This window comes from Opisthocomus hoazin, chromosome 1 (assembly GCF_030867145.1).
Source record: "Opisthocomus hoazin isolate bOpiHoa1 chromosome 1, bOpiHoa1.hap1, whole genome shotgun sequence".
Lineage (NCBI taxonomy): Eukaryota > Metazoa > Chordata > Aves > Opisthocomiformes > Opisthocomidae > Opisthocomus > Opisthocomus hoazin.
In genome coordinates, this window is record NC_134414.1 from 119,664,819 (window position 1) to 119,690,646 (window position 25,828).

At 36.7% G+C, this 25,828-nt stretch overlaps 1 protein-coding gene across 4 annotated transcripts in view; it reads right to left on the reverse strand.

Moving 5' to 3' along the window:
* Window positions 1-25,828, reverse strand: part of GBE1 (1,4-alpha-glucan branching enzyme 1) — a 171,264-nt gene that overhangs the window by 105,624 nt on the left and 39,812 nt on the right. For 3 of the 4 annotated variants that reach the window (XM_075434088.1, XM_075434073.1, XM_075434080.1), the window contains exons 3-4: window positions 17,986-18,101; window positions 806-931 (exon numbers count right to left, since the gene is read on the reverse strand). In XM_075434088.1, coding sequence (XP_075290203.1) covers window positions 806-931; window positions 17,986-18,101 — 242 coding nt within the window. The remainder of the gene's footprint in view (window positions 1-805; window positions 932-17,985; window positions 18,102-25,828) is intronic. The other variant, XM_075434098.1, reaches the window with a different exon arrangement.

The following is a 25,828-nucleotide window of genomic DNA, read 5'->3' on the forward strand; positions in this document are numbered from 1 at the left end:
TTCCATGTATTTCACTTCCACTGGGTACCTCTCCTATACATAAACTAGCTTAACATGAGTTACCCTTTCTCTGTCATGCAGATGTTTCATAACTTGAGGTGAGCGCTAAAATTTGATTCAAAACAGAGGCTGCAGCACCTCCAATACAGAAGACTGCATATTACTTTTCAGTGAAAACATCAAAAAGCGTAATAATATGAAATAACATCACTTGGCCAGTCTGAAGTTTGAGTATTCTCCTAGGATTTTTTTCACATATCATATAAAGAGTTCATCCTCCCCTTACAGCAGTGCATGAGAAGTAAGAGGGCTTAAAAAAAAATTTTAAAAAAATCAACAAATTTTCCTGATACGTCGAAACTAGAATTTGACTGAAGCATGCATGCCTTACTGTTAAAAGCTTTCTCCAACTTCATATGGCGCTGACTTATTGGGAGTACTGAACTTTATATTTGCAGCTAACTCTTAAACCCAATTCTGACAATTCCCTGCTCTCCTCTGTACCAGGAAGGGCCGCCTAGTCGTGGAATAGTTATCGAGCTTACCTAGCACGTGGGAAGACAAGTACCACTTTAATGGGTAACTATTTTTTATATACTCTATGGGAGTCTAAAAAAAGTAGCTCAAAAACATCCGTCATTAAAGTCACTTCTTTCTGTCAAAGCCATGAAGCAAAACCCTTCACTTTTTAGGTAGCTACTTTAACTAGTAAACTACCTTCTCTTTTTTTCCTTCCAAGCATGGATACAAAGATAATATGATACATGGTTTTATACACCTTTTGAAAACAATATTTAAGCCTTACTATATAAGGGTGTGGTGGATTCCAGTGTACCCAATCGTAATTCACTTTATCTTCATCGCGGACTACATATCTTGCCCAAGGTGAAATACGATAGAGGATTTCGCCATTTTGAGCACAAATCACCACCTATAAAGACACCGTAACATATGCATGCAGTCATATATAATTCATACAACACCTCCTACATAAACCATAGTGGGGAATGAAATAGTACGCTACACAGATTTAAAGAACACACAAATACATAACACGAGTCAAGACAAGGAAAAACAACCCTGTTCAGAGAAATGATTTGTAAAGGGACAGCAAACCATGCATGTCAGACACACAAGCAATGTTCACAGGCAGCAGCTGAAAGGTGAGGATATATATGTAAGCTTCCTATAAGTAATGGGAAAGAGCCTTCCCAAATCAGATTACTGTTAGGTTCCCTAATTTTCCTTGTCATTACTATTTCCCCAACACATTCTTACATATTTAAATAGACTGCAGTATAATGTCATCCAGATGAGAACTGTGATTGTTTGCCAAGTAAACCAATCTAGTAAGACAATTTTTAAAGTCTTAATTCACTCTTCTCTAGTTTGTAAATCCTGACTGATATCATACAGACCAGAACCACAGACCTACACAAACAGCGCAGGACAGCTTTCAGGTCAAGAAGGGAAAAGAGTAAAATTTAAATCGCTGGGTTTCTGCTGTTGCCTTTCAGTTTCTCTGGATTCCTTCATCATTCTAATAATAAAATAAAGTATTACCATCTATCATCAGTTTTACTTTCCATTTTTGGTTTCTTCCATTTTACAATGAAAAAGAACCATTCTTCTCAATTCCTTTGAAAAAATCATAGAACTTCACCAGAAAGAGTGACCAAACACAAACAACCTAGGAGCTCTTTTCGAAGATCATAATTTTACACAACAAAAGCAAAATTGAAATAATTACTAGGATGTTGTACTGGGACCTTGCAGAAAACATAGTATTTGAGGAGCTGTTGATCTTGAACATGACATTTCTGCCCTATTGAATAATTAATGTAATCTGTAGCTTCTAAAACAGCCTTGAAAAAAGGTATGAGAATCAAAGGGCGGAAGGTAGTGTTGCTGACTGGGAGAGTGTTGCATGTTCAGGAGCTAGGGACAACAGATCCATGCTGTGCTGCCCATGTTCCTTGGATGTACAACCATCTCAGCAGGACAGAGGGACCTGCGGGCAGCTCCCTCTTGGCATCAGTGACATGACCTGCATGACCTTGCCTTTGTCTAGAAGTGCAGCAAGAAATTCTTATGAGAACATACTTCAGTAGTAGAGATGTTTTCTTGTAAGGAAGTTATATACCAGGGAGAGCTTCTCTCCAAGGACGGGATCTACTCCACACAGCATGCCCTGGGAAAATCTACCAGGGCACTGTCTGATGCCATGCTAATGCAGGGTGGCCAGCACTGGAAGGCTACTTGCTCACTGTCAGTATTCCTCCTCTTATTCCAACTAAAGCAGTTATCTGAGGAAGCCAATTATTGTCAGGTCTTCCTTCCTGAAATGCAGAGAAACCTGCTCGCTCTCTCCTGCCTCACCCCACCTCCCCCTTTCCAGCACCACTCTGGTTTCACTTGGTATTTTGGCTGTCATTAGAATTAGAACAATAACACAGAAAGTTTGAAGATTTATAAGGCAGCAATGTACAAGCAAATGAAGTCCAGAAATTCTTCATTCTGCTTTTGTTTAGGATTTGAGGGCTGGGCTTTTTTTTTGTTTGGTTGTTGGGTTGGGGGGGGGGGGAGGGGGAGGACTTTTTTGTTTTAAGGAAGCTATGAACATCATAAGAAGCCTCAAAAGAAAAAACGGGGTGACTTTTTTTTCCTTCTCCTTTCTCTAATAATGTGACTTTTCTCTGCTCTCAACTCCCAACAAGTAGTCTGGAAGAAGACAGCTACCCACTACAGAAATAAGATAATCATATATGATTGCTTATAACCATACCTAGTATTCCTTTTTCTCTGTTCTAGTGTAATTTAGATTACATATGCTTATGAGAGGTAGTCACATTTTAAGAAATATGAGGCAATTAATCTAACTTCAGAACATTATTTAATTAGATGTAGTACAGGTTTAGTCCAAAGATGATACTGGAGGTGAAAAAAATTTATTTATTATTAAATACTAAAACCAGTCATGTATACTCTTAATTTAATCCATTAAGCAATGATAAAACACTTCAGAAAAACAGATATTAGAAACACATTTAAATAAGCAACCAGTTATTTCACTTTAACCCCTGCTTCCACAGTTATGGTGCACGTGTTAACCAAAACAAATCTCTGCATCTCATCCTTCTGAAATAAAAGAACTATTGTTGTTCCATAGTCACTCAACTTGAATTGATTGTATTTTCCCCTCATTTCTGAGCCATCAGTGCACTTGATTTAACCAAAATGACTACTGAAAAACTGGTAAGTACTACTTTTAGTCAAAGCATCTATCAGGTCAAGTTTATCGGTTAGACTTTTCAGGAACTGAGAGACTTTTGTTCAAACTTGTACAAATTCCCACCAACTTTCACAGACAGAATTCCAATAGCTACAAATAAAACTTCCAAAAAGCAGAGGCATATGTGTATTTGTCATATATTATGACAGTAACAACACAGAGCCATAAACAAGTGGTGTTAATTTAACACCTTCTGCAAGGGTTCAGTTTACATGCTTTATCTTAGACTTAAGAGTTTGCTCTATTTTAGGGTTCACAATCTAAAATTTGTTTGGTTTTTTGTTTGTTTGGGTTTTTTTAAGAACTTAAAATTTGCAGCTTTATTATGAGAAGATAGAAGAAACCCCTCATGTTCTACAAAATAGGATACATTTAATCAACAATAGAAGTCATACAGTTTGCCCACACAAATGTCAGAAAAATTTCTTAGGGAGGGTGGCACTTATTTTAAACAAGTATTCAGAAAATTCATTTGTTGCTTTCTTCACATTGTAGGTCATCTTAAGGAATACTTTCCAAATATCTTCAGCTATGGTTGCATCTGGTTGAACTTCATAACAATAGAAACTTCAATTTTGCTCATGTGTTGCTGTCATTTTTGAACACGTGCACATAGAATGCATAGTCAAGAGGAACATAGCTAACCCAGAAAAGGAATGATGACGACACTAAAGCTGGTAAAGTTGGATCCTGTTCTTCTCCAGTTTACAAGAGCATCATCAACATAGTTTCCTTAGACATCTACTACATGATCCCTAACAATTTCAGTTCTTATTTCTTATGCTTGCTTAACCCTTTTCTTAATTTTATGTGAATCCCATTTACTGAATGTTTCTTCTCCTTCACTAACTCAATCAACTTCTTACTCCTCTCTCCTGATTACTGTAGAAACTTGATTAGTAAGTTAAAAGTAGAAAAACTTCAGATATTTTCTAAAATTTCTTGAGACAAAACTGCCACATCATCATGCTTAGCTAAGGCATGAGCAAGAAAACTGCAAGAAGCTGAATGGCCTACCAAAACAAATAGCAATTCAGCCCAGGATGGACAAAAATACCTCAATAACAACAACAGCTTTCATTCCCATATTTGCTGTGGTATTTCTTGAAGCAATTAATTACAAAAGATATAATAAAAGGAGTAATAATATTAAGCACATGTGAAACTGAAAGACAGATAAACAACTCTTATTCCCCTCAGCCCAAGCTATTTCTCATAGTCCATTCTCTGCGGTGTTCAGTTATAAAAAGCAGCTGCAATGTATACTCTGCACCTGCTGCAGGTTTTATATGCATAAGGAATACTGAATATAGTCATTACACAGCCCTTTTGACAAAGTACCTACAAATCTATTTAGCAGATACTGTACTTTTGCTACAAATTTGTTTTCACTCATTTCAAACTAATTATTAGAAGTTATGAGACATAACCTAAGCTAGCTACCACTTAGTTCATCAGCATTTTATAGCTGAGCCTACACTTTCTAATTAACTCAATCTTCACTAAAGAACATATATAAAATCATGATGCTTATTAAACAGGCTCTTCAAACTAACCTTGGGATTTACCCACTTCATTTAAGAGGTATGCCCCTGTTCTTTCCTTAAGGTCTATGAGGAGGCACATCACACCTTTTGATATAAACACTACAGTCCTCACTAAATAAAGCTTTAAAAAAAATGCATATCACTATAGCATGAAATGCATTCGTCAACTAGACCAAACAAACTGGCAGAAGTTTGGTCTCTAGTCACAACTAACCTATATGTATTACACTGATTTAAGCTTTATTTAAAGAAAATCCTAGGTAAAAATAGTCACTGTATGATTTTATTTTTCTCCACTTTTGCTGGCTTCTAAAAACATACAACAGAGCATACATACATATCAAATGAGTTTTATTTACACTACCCAAATTTAAAAGACGAAAGCAAAGACAAAAAACAGATGAAGAGAACTTGCCACCACCTACATTAAACATCCCTGTCCGAAACATAGGATAGAGTAGTATCTTACTGTCAAATTGAATAATACATGGGCAACTTTTTTTTTGTGGAGAGGGGAAATCTCTTACAATACCTAACTTTAGAACTCTGTACTACAAGTCTTTTTACCCTACCTCCCCACAGTTTCCAAGTTGGCTTACCCATTGGAAGTTTCTAACACAAGATTCTAGAAAATTCAAAGTTAGTCGTGCAGAATTTGCCTACATTAACACTAGATATAGCTCATCTGAATAGTTTTGGGGTTTTTTTTTTCCCCTCCTCCAGTGGTAAATACATTTACACAATACTATGCGAAAACTCAAAATCCTTGATGACCTTTGAATGTCACATGATTCTGACTTCCAAGTGAAATATCAGTATAAATACATGTAAGTAAATGCTCTCACAAATAAGCAAGTGTCAGAAAGAATGCAAATGTCCTTCAAAACTTGACATTAAAAAGTCAGTTTACTCCAAAAATGGACATGGCACACACACAATTCACATAAGCACAACTGTAAAACAACAAAAAGAGAAGAGCTTAACTTAAGCTGCTCATGTCTTGTACATAAACATTGAAACTGTGTGTTTTGTTTGCATTTTCCATTATAGGGATGCTGGGCATATTTTCCACATTTCTGTTTGCAATGTTAAGCACGCTTAGAGTTTACTTCTGAAACCACTGTAATCAGTGCAGTGAAAAGATGTCTTAGTAACCCAAGGTTTAAAGGCATCAATGCTGCCGAAGTGATTAAGTTTGAAGTAAGAACTTCCAGGTCTAAATAAAAATCACTAGAAAAACTGAACTATATGGCTGTAATACGACCAAACATATTCAGCAATGGCTGGCTTCGAAGGTATGTAAAAACTGGTGTGCAAAGGCATATTCCAATTTTCAAAATTCTGGACTGCTGAAGACCAAGCAAGGCCTAAATCACACAAGCACAATAGTATCAAAGCGACAGTGTGTTCCATGCCTGTCCCACTAGAGTATAGGGAATTTATGAAATGAGGAGTAAGCTGTAGAATAAAACTAAGTACAATGTTTACAGGTCTGTTTCAGTGATGTTTAAAACTCTCAAAAGCAGTTTGTTACAGTTAAGGAGAAACCATCACTCTGAGGGCAGTCTAGTGTCATACGGAAGAGGCAGTGGTGCACTGGAGCAATTCAAAACACCGAAATAGGTTTCATTTCATGTAATGGTGCTTCCAGCGCAGCACAAGTGAGATTGAGGCCTCAATTTTCAGAGACATTGAAGGGTTGAGACTTGAGTATCCTACTATTCTGCCTTTCCAAAATAGCATGGGTCTTCCATATCACCTACCAGCCCCTTCTGACTGTCTCGGGGCATTTCAAGGAAAACGCGGCACTTACATTCAGCCAACTTTCAACTTAATGCGATTCAGAAATCTGCTTGCTTTTTATGAACAGAAGCCACACATTTTTTATTGTACTATCTATAACAATAAGAAGTTTGAAAGTTTTGCAAGTCTAACAACTTTAGTCACGACTACAAGTTTTGATAAAATGTAAACGCATGTGTAAAACAGAGGTTAATGTGGTTGTGCTATTCTTATGAGAGATGAAACTGCAGTAACACGCCACAAAACACCATGTTTAAATTTCATAGGTTTATTAATATCCCCTTTCTTTCCTTTAGTGTTTGCCTACCTTCATCTTCTCTTCACATAAGCTTCACTTGGCTACCTCCTCTTCCAGTATACATGTACACAGATCTTCAGAAGAGTGTGGGAGAAAAATTCAAGTGACAGTTAAACACAAGATCAGTCAATTTCTCTGCACAGCATCTTTTCCTTTAGCTTTCAGTTCCCACATGTGAAGTGGACTTTAATTCCATGCGTGAGCATTGTATTTGATGTGTTCCTGTAAGTTGTCTGCCTCTGCTTCCATTGATGATGATACAGAGTCAAACATAAGCGATACTGTCTTGGTAATTCCTTATTTTTTCAGGTATTTATTTTTATTTGAAACTAGCATCTGCTGGCCCTTTTCTGAAGAATAAAGAATTAAGACTGATTTTTTGCATTTCAGGAAATTTGTCATGTAGTGGTTTGTCATTTATACTCGAGTTGGGGAGAAGAAAATAAGGAGGCAATAACAAGATAACTGATGAATATATGCAAGCCAATAAAATGTTCTGAAACACTGTATTATTATTTCATTACTTTAATAGCTTGAAAGCACTTGGAATGATTGTTGGTATATATGGCTTTTAATACAACAATGAAATTAAATTGGCCATCAAACCAACAATAGCTAACATGAGAGAGTGGACTAGCTTTAATATCAATACAGAAATGCAAGTGACTTGTTATATAAATAAGGGCAATAACCTATTATTTCAATACTTTACAATTTATACTATTTCACTAGCTTCATTCTTATTCATTTCCGAGACAAGCTTATCCAAACATAAAAGCCATAAGAACATAAGCGGAAACACCACCTCATCTCAATAGCACGCACCTGATTCGAAAGTAAGTTTAACCCAAAACCTAAAGAAAGAATCAGGTCTTAAGGACTCTTTCAGAGGTTTATGTTTGATGCTGCAATAGCATAACCATTTATTTCCACTACACTAAATTAATCAGAAATTAAGACATCAAGGCATTTCCCTTCCTCAGTTGTTCTGAGAGTGCACGGTGAAGGAAAAGAACTGCTTGTACACTGAGATGTTTTTCAGTACAATATACACTGTAGACAAAAGTTTACATTTTTACTTTTGCAAAAACAGGGTAACCGAGAGAAAGCACTACACATTTACAAGCATACAAAAAGAATCTGAATCAGTTAATCTCTCCAAAACGTTATACTTAGGACAGGACACATTACTGCTGTAAGAAAACCTGGTCTGAGATTTCATAAATGCAGTTCAGTTTCAAAGAGAGTTCCTGCATTCAAGTCACTGATACAATCCTGATATAAGATCATATTTCTTTTTTGTTATTTGTTCGTTTTCTCAAACCCCCCCAAGTTGCTACAGAAAAGCAAAACGAAGTATCATCATCAGCTGAAAATACTTTCCCTGTACACCTTAGCTGTGTACTTTCCTTCCTCAAAGCGTATCCAACCCTGAGTTTTGTACCCAGGATAGAATACACAGTTCTGATATCTTTTGCCAGTGGATGATGTAAACTAAGCCTATTTTGAAAAGTAAATAAAATCACATCACCACCCCCACATTCCCTAAGTACACAGAGGAAACGGGGCAACTACTACCATTCTCTTTCTAAAGCTTGTACTGGTTTGTGAGAGAAGCCCTAGAGTCTACAGGCATAGTTTTTATATGTTTGTTTTCTAATAGAGGTGACCACAACAGAACACTTTCTAGTAAGGTAATCCAGCCTGCTGCAGAACCTAGGACCAGAATTCAGAGTTCCTTGCCTGACACAGTTTACTTTCAAGATTTAGACAAAAATACAAAAGCTTGACAAAAATTTGGATCAGAACTGCTCAGCACTGCTAAGAGCTTTACTCTGGAATTGTCTCGTTCAAGCTGACAGATTTCAGAGACCAGATAAAACATTTCACTCTTTAATAGCCTCAGAAATAGCAGACAAGGAATGAAGAAGCAAACACAGCTTCAGTAGTGCCTTACTCTTCTTGCTACTGCACAGCCCTGCCTGACAAAGTTCAGGAGAGGCAGCAAGGAGGAACAGGATCAGAATCTGTTCAACACTTCAGCTTCCCCTAGCCAGGATTACCTTCCTAAATGGACCCTGCACCCAAATCAGTAGGGAAGCAGGCATGGAAAACAGGAAGTCTTACCAGAACTCACCTTCCACTGAAAATCTACCGCCCCCAACAACCAAGAAATCCAGCATATCTGTCAAGGTGCTTGCAGTCACTGAAGTCATTTCCTAACAAGCAAATTGAGTATAAACCTTGAAGAAAGTTTCAGAAAGAATGGACAGCATGTTGCTTCTGCCAGGCTGTTCTCCTGCCTAAATTGCAAGTTGGTTACGCTGGAAAGTAGTAATAAAACACTCTAGTCACATTATTCCAAGACTCCCTTTCTCCAACTTTTTTCTCCTCATCAATTTAAGACTACTGTCAAAATTAAGTCCGTCAAGACAAAGTTGTCTGCTTTATTTTTTTATTCTAAGTAATTTTCTCGCAAATAAATCTGCTAAAGAGACAAGTATTTAAATTAAATATGGAAAAAATACTTCTTAGCTATCAGACACATAGTAATACTTCTCAGGTGGTTTATATGTTTAACAAAGTTCTGCAGAAGAATCTGTGCAGTTCAGAAGCCACTGAGGCATGGGTCTGTTCACTGTTCAGATTATTCTTCTGTAAATATATCATCACATCAGCTGTTACACTCTAAACTTATTAGGGATATTAAATATTTGTTCACAATTTCCCCTTCTTTCCCCTTCCCTTCCCCTCAGGGAAAAAAAAAAAAATTTTAAAAAAAATCAATATATGAAAAAAGCAAAATCCTATCTTCCAAGCCAAGTCATGAAGTTATGCCTTGATTTTCCAAAAGAGGGAGACATAGCTCCATTTGTGAATTAAGCATTTCAACTGCAGTGAAGAACTTAAGATGTTTCACTAGTTAACTCCGTCAGATTAAAAACAGAAAGCTTTTGCTCTTGTTTCCATGTTTCTCTTCAAAAAACTAAGAGAAATTAGTAAATACTAACAAAAAAATACAGAAAATACTACATTATCTATTTGAACGTAAAAAAATTTCAAGAGATGGAGACAGTAGCCTAGTATTATAAAAATACCTATGCACATAGAAATAAAAATACCATTGGAAAATCAAACTGTTAAACTCCAGGAAACAGAAAATTTGTTCAAAATGAAAGCAATATCACACAAACATTCCTAAGATTTCAACAGGCATCAGTGTAGAGACATTACCTCACTTAATGATCATGAATGGTCCTAAAAGTACACGGATTTCTACAGGAAGAAACAATGGGCTTTATAATTGGTAGTCACACAAAGGTGGCATTACTAGGTATTGAGGGACAACCAATGTTTTTAAAAAAGGAAAACGCCACATGTATCTATGCTGCAGATCAGCATTTAAACTTATCTTGCAGTCTAGAATCCAATTTTGAAACCCTTTTTCAAAATCAAATTAATAAAGAAAAACTGTAATCTCTGAAATATAGTTTCAGAAACCCTTAGTTTGAGAAATACCTTCTGACTTCACCACAATCAAGTTACTATAACAGTGATATAGCTCAAAGACTATAAAAATTTGTATTCAAACTATAAAAGCATTCATATATGTATTATGTAACAAAGGCTTGGGGTAGGAGAACACTGTTTGAAAGACAACCATAATAAAGCACATTACACACAATAACTGTAACAGTTGTTTCAAGCCATGTCAAGTAGAAAAGAAGCTGCTGAAGTATGTAATAGGGGCAACCAAGCATTAAGTATTACTTCTCCTCAACTATGAAGCATCTGTATAAAGGACAACTGCTGCATAATGCACCTTGCGGCTGGGCAGCTATGGCATAGCACGCTTACTCCTTGATGCTCCTGCTCATGGCTGTCTCAAACTGACAGCAAAATGACTTCTGGGGATGAGGGAGGTCATGCTCAACACCTCTGCTTCCCATCACCTGCTCCCATGGTATTTTACAACTGGGCCAGCCTACAGACCCAAATGGTCCTTCTACCGTCCTCTCCCTCCTTTTGCTGTTGTCTCTCTGCCCAACAACTCAAGAGTCCCTAAAACCTTAGGTCACACTCTTTGGTGGATAATAAAAAAGCACAGAGAATCACGATGTGTTCCCTCTGTTCTCATGTCATCTGCCATGGATGAGTTCATCTGGCCCTCTCCACACATCATGTGCATTAACTGCTTTCTGATATCCGAAGTAGCATACCTTGAATATTTTATCATAATACCTCAGAGAAATACTCAGACAGCCCTGGTGTTGGCTGTGTTGCCAGTACAGATTTCATCTGACAAGACTACGGCATCCAAGGCATGGAGTAACTGCACTACAAAGTTTATCTTCTGCTTTCTCCTTGACCTATAGTCTTCTCTCAAAATTACATTCAAATACAGCTGAAAATTAGTAAGTACATACCAGCAAGTCACACTAAACAGAGTGTCAGAAGTTTTAGCTAATTAGTGGCCCTACCTTCAAAACAATTCCCCCCAAAACCAGTCATGTTTACATATACTTAATATGGACTCTTAGACTTGAAATTCCACTTCAAGACCCCTTCTTTAAAATCTCTCTCCCTCTTCTGCCGAAAAATCCCACTTTTTGGTATTAGATGGGCGTTAAAGCAATCGAAACAAGTAGTCTTCTGTACAGATAATCTAAAAGGAAAATATTTTTAAACAGCAAAACCTCCTACCAAAGAATTGTGCAATCTTCAAGTCACAGGAGAACTAAGTCTGTGAAAATAACTGAACAATAAAGGCTCTGAAGAGCAACAGACCACTGCGTTACAATGCTTCATCACTGCTACAACTTCTCCTATGAGTCCACAAGGATTTGCACATTGTTTACCAAATCCAGACAGGCAAAGGCAAGAGACCATTTACCTCCCAATGAGGTAACAACTCCTCCTGCTATTAAATCTAATCTGCAACCCAGAGAAGTGTACAATAACTTACTGAAGGGTCATGACTTGCAATCAAGCAATGAAACATAAAGGGTATTGTCACTAATGCTTTACTTCCCATTCAGCACCACTAATGTCTAGAAATACACACGCTAGATGACTTAAGTCCTGTTCCCTAAAGTCCAACATGCCAGTAATACCATGTCTGCTCGTTCTTGCACACAGGTTATATACACCACTAAGCTGCAGAACTCATTTCACTCACTGTTCAACTTTGAAGACCTCGTGATTTTATTTTTTTTCCATCCTACACACCATTTAAGACATGAAATTTAAGTGACAGAATTTAACAGACTATGAGCAAGGATATTCCCTGCCCCTGCAGCTGAGGTGAAAACAAGAAACATTAGCAGCATTTGTATTTGTACATATAAGAAAACAGTGAACACTTCTTCACGAAGCTTCCCACTGAAATGCAGTTTCATACCTCTGGCTAGGGGTACCTTGGGTTCCTGCTGTAATTGCTGTCTGACTGCACACAGCCTATTTCACAATGAAAACAACCAGTCATTGGAATAATCTCCCAGGGAAGTGGTGGATTCCCTGACATTGAACACTTAAGATTCTTCAGGTCCTGTCCAACCTGGTATTCTACGATTCTATTTACATCTTCTGTTACCAAAAACCCACCACTTTTACACTTAGCACTCTAACCAGCAGTCTGTTATCCCACAATTAAAGTTTCCCAGGTTTTCATTCTCATTAAAAACACCTTCACGTTTTGATTGCGGACTGCTGGAAATGCACGAGACCTGAACTCGAAGCCAGTCTGATAGGACACTGCTGGACTTCCTGATCAGTCAGGTCAGCTGCAACACCATCTACTTCATTAGTGACAGTAATTACACTTGATTACTTTTACTAACAGAGGTTCCCTGACACTGATTAACCTACCTACTCACCATATTTGATTCTTTTTCAAGGTTTACAAGTTAGACACAGAGCATGCAGATCTACCACAAAGTATAGGATACAGCGGTAAAAACCTGCAAGGATGAAGTTTTAATAATATTCTTTACAACTAACTTCCCTCTCCCCAGCAGCTCATGAGGACAAATAGTTTTGGGTACTTCTAACACTGGTTGGTCTGTGTTCTGACTCAAAGCAGTTGCTCCTGTGCACCCTTCAATATTAAAAAGGGTTATATATTTGGACTGGAAAACTACTCAAAGCCAATACCAATGAACATTTAAAACTTTTTATAGAAACTGATAAAGAAATTGTGACTGTTCTTTATGTCAGCCCCAATTCTGTATTGAACTTGGCACGTGCAACTAGTGTTTGACAATCACTGAAACCACTCAAACATGCAAGAGTCTGGAGTATCAACAGAAGAATATGATGTTAACAAGTGCACAAGATACCAAATCTAATCACCGCTTTACAATACAAAACACTCCCTCAAAAAACTAAAGTTTACCACCTAAATATGTATGTATACACACGTAGATATTTGTGCATGAAGGAAGAAATTATAGATTTAGCAAATGATGGAACACAGTTTTTAAAGTTTTCATTATTTTCTGAGGTGACCTTTCCAAGGAAAACGTTATTTGTTCCTTAAGCTGTATATGATTATGTCTGTCAGCATACACAGAGAAGTTAAAGGCTGGTAAGATGCCCAGAAATGATCTGTTAAAACTCAACCAAAATTAAATATAAAACAGGGGTTGGTTTTCATTTGTGGGTTTGGGGTTTTTTTTAGCCTACCTACATTCACCTAAAAACTATCCAAGAAAGTTACCTATTTGTAGTTCACTCATACAGCTTCAAAAACGTAGTAAGAAACCAACAAATTAGTCACTATTAACAGACAACTTCCTCATCTCTACTTCACTCTTGGTAAAAACTGCATTATGGAAGCATGTCAGCTGTCCTAACTCTTACCTTCGTAACTCAAGAGAAATATGCCAGAATCACTTACGTTATAACTTGTACATTCATGAAATCTAGTTTAGTTACATACAGTGTTTTATTTCATGAAGCTACCCAGCATATTGTTAGGTGAAGTGTCAGATAAATTTATTAGCATATAAAATTCTTGTTCTGTCAAATCATTTCAGAAATAACAGATCTACTGTCATCACTAGACAGGTGAACAATTACTGCTATTTTAGTATACTCTTTTCAGCTCATGGAAGAAAACTTTGTGGTTTCACTACACAGATCTCCTCCTAGTCAATGTTCCAGGGCAGACAGCTCAATCATAATTGCCTGTATTATGGAAGTACTGATCTTACCATCTTTTCTTATTTAGCTGTGTGAAAATATTTTAGAACTTGATCATTAGCCATGAATTTATAAATAATTTTCATCTAGGTTTGAATTCTTATTGGATTCTGTTTTCCAATTGTTCTGCATTTTCTGTGTTGTTCCTCATCATTCCTATGAAGAATATTCAACAAGTTCCCCACTACAGACATTAAGATTTCAATTTTTACCAGTACTGTCCCCACTCCTAAACTCCACTGACATTAGTTCAAAATTAGGATCCTACATACTACAGTGAAAAAATTTACAGGTATTTTTACACAGCTGTAAAACTAGTTTATAAATAAACAGTAAAAGAACAAAGTGGATTGCTGATTAAATTCCTGCATGCATATAGCAACACATGACATTTGCTACGGACGCTTATCCATGTTACGTTTTCCAGAAAGCTTGGTATATACTACAAAAAAATAATCAAGAATACCCTGGCAATGAACGAAGAACTCAGTCATTTTCAACCACGAAAGAAGATAAGCAGACTTGCCCCCCAACAGCCAGTGTTGGAATGACAAACATGTTCATGTTTAAAGAAGCTTTGGTTGTCCCAAAGCATCTTTCGAACTACCTCCATTAGAATAAATAAACAGATGTAAAAAGGCTTAATTTAAAGAAAAAAAAATTATTTTTTAATCTGTGCCCAGCTAATGACATCTACCACAAGTACAGAAAAAAACCCACAAAATAAACATCACACAGCCACAACCACATTTGTTCATTTCACTCACTAAGCTTCCCAGTGATCCATGGGAGAAAGAAAAGTGCACTTTTCTAGAAAGGAACCTTATTTTATAGATGGGTGTCATAACCCACAAGGGAGTCACTCAACTTTTATAAGCATCCACCCCTTCACATAGAAATGTATCAGAAGATCTACAGCTACTCACCTTCTTCAATGTTTATATTTACTTATGAGAAGACTGCCTGAAAAGCTACAGTAGATAGTCTGCTACTATTGAAAACAGGCAAGTGTTGGACCTCTGCTCCTCATTTATTTTCCTACAAAGATATTTTGTGACCAGATCTAAATTAGTGTCACCAGCTACATTCCATCCATTTTCCATTCTGGTTTAGAAATTACTTATTTAAAAGGAAAGACCTTATCACCATTTCAGAATTTGGCATTCACCTGTGTAGAACTAAAGATGAAAACAGTGTAGGCAGAAGCTAAAGATAAGTACCTTTTGGAGAAGACTTTTCCCCCTCAGCATATTAATCAAATCACTGCATAAATGTCTGAAGTGGACTATTTTAACCTCAATACTTCAGAATAATATTGATAAAAGAAGCTTTAAAACCCTTCATTCCCTTCTGCTTCTTTAGTAAAGCGAAAGACAGAATATTTTCATTACGAAAAAGAAATAGTTTTTGTTTCCTAGCCCAGTACACACATACAACAGTGCCTGTGTCTTTAAACATTAGCTCTGCAATCTGAATAGTAATTTCCATCTACAGACAATCCAATATTCTCAGCTTCTATATGAAAAGAACTACAAAACTATGCTCTACCACACAAATCCTCAAGTCCCCAAAAATGCACACATATATGATCATAATCTAACAGAACCATGTAGTTTGAAGAAAACTTACAGAAGAGCAGCAGTTTTCTGAACCCGTTAGTAGAATGAGAAAAGATAAAAAGATCAGCCTTAGTGTGAGGGTAACGTACATCCCTACCATGGGGAATATTCCAAACTCATCCAGCCTTTGTAACAGATAAACTATTTTAGAACTATCTTAACTGGAGACTTTTTTCCATGTTATTTATATCATCTAAATATATTGAATTACACACTGTGATGTGTTAGATTCAGTTGTGTAGGCACCACAGAACAAAAACAAAGTGTCACAAAAGATTATTAGCAGATGAGGCTGGGAGCAGTTCCACATGGATGAAGTCATCAATTATGATTATGCACACTTGTGAATCCTGTTTCTCAGTCTGAACTTTTTTTTTTAATATATGCACTGAAAAGCAAACCTCTTGCAGACAGATAGAACAGTCTAGCTTCATGAGCCTGTCTGGTAATTACATATTTTGAGCATCAGTGACAAAAGTATCCATCTTTGTTTAGAACTGACCATGTAAAAGCACAATTAAAGTGGAAGAGCAAAAAAATCCTAAAAATAAAAAAAGGAAAACAACTCACATTCTGCTCTGCCAGCAAGAGTCTCCTGGCTTTTCAGAAGACTCAGAGCACCTACAGAACTATAGCAAATCATCTTACTAGTACATAAGTACCAGGAGTAATTAGTAGTGAAAAATCTGCATACTAAACAAATTTCTCATAATGCAGTCTTTGTTTTATGGAATTTATATTTCAAAGAAAATGGTAAATGGGAAGAGAGAAAGTACTATAAATACTTAAAAAATATAAGATATGACCAGTGATTAAGCAGGTAGACAGATAAAAAAAATAATCTTGAGCTTTCCCAAATGTGTTTAAGAATATATGCTTTTTGAGATTACGTTAATAATTATCAGCACTCCTCATCATTCACACCTCTTATCTCTACACTGGTCATAGAATATTCTACAGTAGGTAAGCTCAATAGTTTCGTAGATACAACACAAACGGTAAGTTTAGCAACAACCAAAAATCTAACCTACTTACATCTCAAAACCATGAGAAACATTAAGTAACCATTCTGCAGTGTCATACATTACTGCATAATCACTGTATTTCTAAGTTGCAGACAACTCTTTTCTTTCCTGCTCTGTAAAATAAAAAAGTTCTCATCCCTGAATGATTATTCTTAAATTTCAATTTATCCATATTTATTACTGGCATAATTTCATAGAGCATAACAAAAAGCATACAGATAAGCACACACTGAGTAAGCATTTCCAGAGCATTTTTATGCATATTTATTTCAGCAGATTCCTTGTTTACCTAAGCTGTTTTCCAACAGAAAAATGAGGTTGTTTTTCAGGGTGTTAGTTTTGTTGGTGGGAGCCCTGAAAATATATTAGTATTATAGAAATGCTCCCAGTTTCTTAGTTTTCCTAGGCTACAGATTATTTCAGTATGTTTATTCTCTTAACTACTCATTACTGTCCCCCAATTGTACCCAGTATCTCTGGAGCTCAAACTCTGACTGCATTCTCAATAGTACATCTCTGACTGAAATCAGTATTCCCCTAGAAACAGCTAACTCTGATAATCAGTTGTCATTATTCATATCTGCACTAAACATAACTGGCATTTGACAGCTCACAAAACTTTTCACTAATTTTTGGAAGAAAGTATTTTATGGTCATGGATACTCACGAAATACAACTGATAAAGTAAGTTTTCCCTGTGTCTGTATTGAGTTCACCTTACTTAACCTAGGCCTACTGTTCAATAGCCTTAATTAACAAACAACAGGCAGAAGTTTTACAAGGCCGCATGTGTCACCAAAGCAACAATAAAAGACCACCTGAAAAACCATGGTTAGAAGGATCACAAAAATCACCATGATATTGAGATTTGAATAGGATCTTAATCTCAAGTATCAAATACAGAAAGACTTCATCTACACATTACATAATTCCTACTTTTCAAATTATTAATATGTAAACACTGTTTTCATTTTTTTAACATGATACAATATACTACATCTACATTTCAACCATATATGCCTGTTCCTAAGCATCACACAGAGTTAGATGCTAATGTTTCACTCACTGCGGTCACTTCGCACAAGTAGATAAACTGATTCTGCTTCTTAAAACAAAAGATAAAGTTACTTAAAAGAAAACAAAAAGGACAATTGAGTAATAAGGGTTACAAGAATCAGAGTAAGTCTAGAACCAATACCTTTAGCTTTGATCCATGGGGCACAGGAGGACAACCATCTTGTCCAGGTGGAATGAACAACTCCCACTTCCCATATTCCATCTTCTTATATGGATGAGAAAATGGATTCCAGCCATCTGCAATTTAAGAAATAATACTAAGTGTATTTACCTTAAAATGTGTCCAATTGCAATCCAAAGGTATAATAGCATGTTCCATCTTTTTCAGAATAAATTTCAGTGACAGCAGACAAATATTTTATATCCGATACTACCACAAACATTCAAAAGAGGTTCAGTAAAATGTATGAGATTTTCACCAGGAAACCATACTCCAATTCTAATTTGACAATGATAAAATTATTTCTACTTCACATTCTTTCAAAGTAAAAACAACCTCCTCCTCACCAAAAAGCACTATTGATTTTAATAGCACAAATCACGGTGGTATGAAAATTAATGGCTGAGAAGTAATGCTTAATAGAATCAAAACTAAAAACCTCACATGCTAAACAAGCCAGTAGAAGTATTTGTTACTCCACTATGGCAAATCATAATTAGCAGCTGCTGATGAGGGAGAGGGGAAGTGAGTTATGACAAAATATAACCACAATCAAGCTCCATAAATTGAATGATCAAACCAGGTTTGGACACACATGCTGCTCATTGCCTCTGTTTTTACAAGCTGATATCCTATTATTAAACACTCATTAAATATATATAATACAAAAAACAAAGAGGAAACTACAGACAAACTTAGTAGCAATGGCTAGGAAACCACACAATACCAGACATTGACAACAGCCAGGAAACTTGGCCTGAAATGCCACAATTTTATTTAAGTCTAAGATTTTTTTCACTGAAAGTTTCATGAACTAAGGGTAGATTCCATACTTCAAGATTCTTTGTCCTCTTTGCATTCACTGAGCACCAGAGACATGCAAGGCTGGTCATTACAACATGCCCACCTGAATAGTTCACACATCTGCCAAGAAGATCTTGTGTGCTTGTCCGTGTGTTCAAGATTAACTCACATGAGTGAGACCGAACATAAAGCTTCTGAACAGACTTAGGCAATGTAATCATTTCCAGGCTAGAAGGAAGTGGCAAGCCAAGTCTGAAAATTACTTCTATTTTTTTTGCCTTAAAACTTGTCTAACTTACATAGTTCAAGGCAACAGAGACTCCTAAACTAACAGGAAACCAGTCGACACAAAATTAAATTGCAAGACATTAAAGCAACATATGCTTATCTTCCTTCATTGTATTCTATTTGCATGCCATGTCCTGCAGTTAAAAAAAAAAAGTAGCTTACACCTCAATGAAAGAAGACTAAGCAGCCTTCAGTGACCTATTTACAGGAGGTGCAGTACGCAATCTTAAGCAGGCATTTTGTAACAGCTAACAAACTGTTCACACCTTAAACTGTAGTTACATGACTAGTTTAAGCTAGTATAAAACAATTTTGCTACTAAACATGGTAGTCCAGATTAAAACCAATTCAAAAGAATAGATATGCCACTGGAGCAGGATCATCACTTTCAGCACCATGGAGATCACAGCAGGGGAGGTAGAGAATCAAAGAGCTTATATTTATTGGAAAATACATATGTTGTTGAATATAGATGAGTAATCAAAAATATTATCTGCTGCACAACAAACAACTTTAACAATATATGGATGTCTTGAGTTTCAGAGAAAGACGAGGCTGCTTTCAAAGTTGCTAGTTGCTCTTAGGCAGTTGTCAGGTTAACAGCTGTGTATCTTTACAGAACAAAATTGAAAGGCACATATCAAACAGACCAGACTGACAAAAATAACTATGTAAGAAATATTCTAGTACCTATTCATTTTATAGCAGAGAGCAATGTCAAAACCAATGAAGAGATTATTATAATGTTTCCCTTGCTCAAAAACAGACATACAATTAACTCAGTACTGTATTTAGAAGATAGTTTTTATCACTATTAAGGTATTTGGATAGTACAAATAGAAAATACACACATTAGCAGAAGGAAAGTATTTACTAAGCTATTGCTTGATTAATAGCAGAAGAGCTTGTATATTAGTAACATTTAGAGGGATCTTCCCCTGTAGTTTTACTTTGACATTTCAATCAAAAAAATATAATGAAACAAACACTACTAACATCTACTAAGGCCACTAAGACCAACATTGACAACAATACTTTAGCAATAAAGGAATCCTCCTTAAAAGATTGTCAAAACTGCAAACACTATATATAGTGTTTATACACTATAATACATACATTTATTTCATTTCAGGGAATGGTAAAAAAGATGTAGAATACATCCCTAGGATTTTAAGGCTTAAAAAAAGGAAGTCATATAACATGGTATCTGCTATAAGTTACAAGTCTGTCACGATCATCACTAAGAAGGAGACAGCAGTCATCTAAAGGCTCCTGAATGCTCCCAAAGCACTGAAGGTACCTAGAGGGCAAACAGGGAGTTGGAGGTAGAAAGTAGGGCAATATATTATGCATAAACTAGAAAAATTACATGCTCATTTAATAACATATCTGCATAATCCAAATAACACGGATACAGTCCTTAAAGCAAAATGAATGACAACTGAGGGGTATGCAGCCAGGTAAGACCCTGGAAGCCTATGGAAGAACTGAAGACATCCGGAAGTGCTTACGCCCGCGTCTGGACAATTACAGCACATTTTTGTCCAAAGCAGGAGCTTCATTTGGAGTACAACATCAGAAACAGTACCTAAACTTCAAATAACATATGGTAATAACCCTATATCAACTGCTCAGAAAGAGCACCCCCAAACAACACTGCACATTTTAACACAAAAGCAGGAACAAAAAACACAAAGGTGGTAAAAGAGTTAATTGATTTTTCTTTTTAAATTGCAAAAAGCTAAACTGTCCGAAATGCACAATTTGAGCAAAAATAGGAAACAGAAGATAGATGAAAGAGTAACCAACATCTTCAGAAGTTGCAAGACGACTACTTTCAGGAACCTGTTCAGATTTATGACAGTCAAGACCTTCTTATGGGAATTACTACCAACTCTTTCAACCCTCTTCACCCCCATAGATAACCGATTATCTTCACTGCTTTTTGTGTCGAAGGCCTTGCTGGACTTGTCAATGCTCGGACTCATACGTCAAGCACAGAAGAATTAACAAAAGGGAGCAGTTCACCTTGAACAAGGAGGTTTGCTTAACAGGTGACGGCCCACCACTATCAACTACGTAACCCGTGTGGAGCAAGGAAGGGTGCACAGTCAGATGTTGTTTCAGATAAAAACAGAAGGTCCCTCTAAGCACATACTCAGCTCCCCGCCCGAGGGCATGTGGACATGCGGAGTCCCCATTCTCACAACACAACATTCCATGTCAAGAGCCAATTGACACATAATAATTGACTTAGTTCCCCCTCACCTAGATCTCAAAAGTATAAAAATTGGTACTTGAAAACCCTCTTTGGAGGAGGAGCCAAATTAAAGCCCTACCCAACAGATAGGTCAGCAGGCCTGACCTGAACCTCTCTCCTCCTCCTCCCCCCTGCCCCCCAAGAAGGGACACCTTTTTGATTAGAGTCACACCTCTGACCTTGTTTGACATAACCCCAGGAACACATTGGTAACTGAAGAGCTAAACTATTACCTTGATCTCAACTTTTGTAAAGAGTGCGTTTATCAACAGCAATCTTAAATCTGTGATACCGGTTGCTTGAATAAATTACCTATAGTTTCAACTTTACAAAACTGTTTCAGTGAAAGTCCCTGGGAGGGCTCTGACAGGCAAACACTGACTCTGATAAGTGGCTACACACCTAACCCCTTAGACAAAGTGTTGACGAAGTCTGGGACTAGGAGTGGATCCAGCCGCACATAAGCTCCTCTGAGAAGGAGTTTAGAAAGCAAGGGGGTCCACTCTGAATCTTGTGACTCCACAGGCAGGCTTCCCCCCTTGCCACTTATCAGACCCCCTGAAACCCTTTAACACAACACTTTTTGTGAAGCTCCTTTCATTTGAGCTGTATTTCTTGATTACAATGCATGAACCGAACCAAATATGCCAGGTGATGACTTGCCAATATTGAGCAAAATAACAAGTTACAACAAATCTTAGGCCCAGTCTATAAAAGTCACTTAGGGAAACTGTCTGAAGTTGAGTTCCTTACGTACACCAAGAACACTGAATTCCTACATTATTAAAAAACTCTCATGACTTGGTTACAACCACCTCTCTTTCCTCCTTTAGAGGGGGAGGAGTTGCATCTCTGTAGCCATTTAAGCACCTCTACCCTCCACAAGCAGCTTTAACAATTCTGCCTGAGGTGATTACTCTTTCCCCTCCACCTGCTAGCAATACCAGATACTCCCGTTAATCCTTCCTCTTCCCAGCCATGTTCCTTCATTACTGGGTGTCCATCATTCATGACAAGAATAAATGCAAAGCAATATCCATCTCTCCCATATTCCCTTGCTTAAAACTGTAGAAGGAACTTCACTTAGGAAGACTACAACAGAAAACATTGCTTTGTATTAAGGCAAAAAGCATAAAAAGTTCCACTCCCTGAAAACTGAAGGCTTCCTTCAAAGAGGAAGTGGCTCAGGTTTCTCTCAGTTTTACTGCTTAGTTTTCAGATTTTTCAGCAAAATAGGCAAGTGTCTGGGGGTGGGAGGGACCCCAAAACCTGAATAGCAGACTACTTAGAAGTTGAAAATATAAAGACAAGAAGAAATATCTTTGTTTGAGAACAGAGACTTCAAAAACTCTGCCAACAACTACAAATAGAAAAAGACTGAGAAGATTATCAGCAGAAATTCAAATAATCAGCTTGAACAGGTTTTAGGAAGAGGACACTGTCACAGAAAATCCATTAGCCATACACACAGACAAGAGCTTCTACAGAAAAGTTCAGGCCTCTGATATGTCTGAAACCAACACGGAAGACATCTTGAATAGCCTTGTACTTTTAGTTTCTCTCATCTCTGACTAGATCTTCCAAAACTAGCCAACTACTTAAACATTGCATCGTACCTCAGCACCATGAGGCACAAGGGAACTTCTTGCTCAGAACTGCACCCTTAGCATGCCAAAGAATCATGAACTGAGCTTTAATCTAGAACTAAATTCAAAGCTATAACAACTTGGATTTTACCATTTGTCACTTAAAATCAACTTAAGTGCAATACTTCCAGCTAAATGTTAAATTAAGTGACTTCTTATTCCATCTCCTGGCCTTATTTTCACATTGAAAAGTACATAGCCGTGCATCTCAGACTCATAGCTTAACCCGGAGTTTTGCATCAGAAGTTACACCTCTTGTTTCTCACAGGGGAAAAGTACTTCTTGGGTATTGACCAAATCATTCACTTGTTCCAACTTAACAGTTTATACATCAATGCAATGCTGTAACTATTTTTTCAAAAGTGAAAAAGCTTCATAAACTGAGGTTGAATTCTCAAGTGCAATAAACTCCTCTGTTAGGGCAGTTATATTTCTATATTCCACATACTTATGATCAACTGAAGAATGCTCAAACAGAGTCCAGCAAGCATTCACACATTTTCCTTGAGGAAAAGCAATCACATAAACAGCAGTTCAGACAACAGAAGGGGCATGAGAATTCCACTGTCCCACAAGATACCTTTATACCATTTGCTTAGAACATAAAAGCAGAATATAAATGGAGGGATTCTCTAAGGACACTATACTGTTCTACACAGTAGCCAGTTAAGTCTTCCTCTTTCTACATTGCCTGATTTCCAACAGCTCAGTAGCAGGGTCATTAACATTATCTGCTTAAAGAGTGATTAAACAGCTCAAACACTGAAACAAAAACAAGTGTCATTACTGCTCAGGTAAGACATCTCCCTGGATATTACTAGCAGCTTATACTTCAGTCTACTACCTTCACCTGTCTGCAGCCACAGAAGTATAGCCCTCTGACTGCACTCATGAAATCTAGCTATTTTTCCATAAAAAGCTTTGAAGCGAGTAGTAAGAAATTCAGTATCGTATCATAGTAGTATCTAGACTCCCTTTAGGTAGAAGTTTGAGTCAAGTCCAGGGAAAAAATAAAAATCATTCTAAGATATGACAAGTTTTCCACTGAGCTGTCAGATACACAAACTGTGAGAGCTGGTGGCTTAAGTTCCCCTTACTTAGCTCTGAAAAACCTGACAGACTTTAAATAACAAATAAACCTCCCACCAAAACTAACCAGCCCACCCCCCTTCACCTTCCAGCTCCAGCAGAAGCTTTCCCCACTAGTGCAAGAAAAAGGAAGCAGAAACCAAAACAGACATTCCAGAGTCACCAACATTTTTGATCAAACATTAGCTGTGAGGGAAGGCAGACAAGAAAAAAGCAAACTATAGAACAGAAATCACAAGTATGACACTTATATCAAGTACTGACTTCCAACTTAGCATACACATTCACTTACTTCTTCCAGCTTCTTAAAGTCAGTAACTTTTTAAATCAAAATGTTGTTTACAGATAACTGAGTCTCTGCACGTCCAAATACAATTCTCAGTGCTCTAATTCCCAAATTACACAAGTTACCCTCAAAACTTGGCAGTTCAGTGACTTATTTTGAAATAGCTGATTGTAAAGTAGCAATAAATTGCCATTAGTCGCCAAGTTCCTCAGCAATACAGCATGCAAATAAAATATTCAGTGTGTTCTCACTGAGACTTTAAGGTAACTAATGTTGATACTGCCTCTTAGTATCAGAAATTCAGCTAACTGCCTCACACACTTGATTTATTGAGAGGCTAAAAGTACTAATTGTACTAGAATGCCAACAGATACCATATCTTTTTCTCTCCAGTTATGAAGTGTAGAAGAACTCTAAAAGTATTGGGATTTTCTTGAATTCATCTTTTTCATTCTCCAATCCAAGCACAGATTTTTGTGCTATATTAGTTTCTAGCTTTTTTCCAGAACAGTGATACTAAGAATTATTCTATAAATAGGAGCTATCCCATTCACTACAAGTGTCTCAAAATGAGGTACAAAAATACAGTAATTTGGGTCAAAATACCTTAACATCAAAGCTTTTATTGTCTGCTATAAGGCATAAGAGTCATTTATAAAAACTTCACATTTGCAGGACTGATGCTTCACACGTATATAATTACAGAATCAAATTATTCATGTTTATCTTAAGCACAGTTCATAAAGCTATTATCAGCTTAATTATAAACTCAGAAGTTTAAGTTCTCTGCAAGTCTGCACTTGCCATTATAATTTTTTATTAGTATTTGATCCTCAAAAACTTAAATAACAGGGACTAATACTGTATGTCATTTCTTGTGTCTTTCCATCAAACATCTAACAAACTTGCAAACAATACTGTATTAAGTAAAACACTATAAAAACCACTGCTTTCCATCTGCCTACATGAGAACTAAAACCAAAGCATGAACTGACTGCTTTTTTTATAACATGCCATCATATTTCAGTTCAAGACCTAAAGAGCTGCTGTCATTTAAGTTCCATGTTTGCTTCTTTGTTTTTTATAAATTCAACCTTTTACAAAGAGAACTGTAACTGAACCACTTGGAGGGGAAGTTGCAAATCTTATACAATCTCGATACTCAATTTGAATACAGTATAATCGTAAATTTAATTTGAGACTAACCTGCTTGAAAACTTAAATAAAGGTTAAAGGTATTCAGTTTTAATTAAGCATATCTGTAGCAACTCAAATCTAAATCTTCGGGTTTTGCAAGCCAATTTCTCATCAGAATATTATTAAAGCTCATCTAAATTGAATGACAATCCTCCATTCCTCTAGGCTTTCTGAGTACATTATCTTCCCCTTTGGAAATGAATACTTTACTATGATGAATATGACATATAGGAC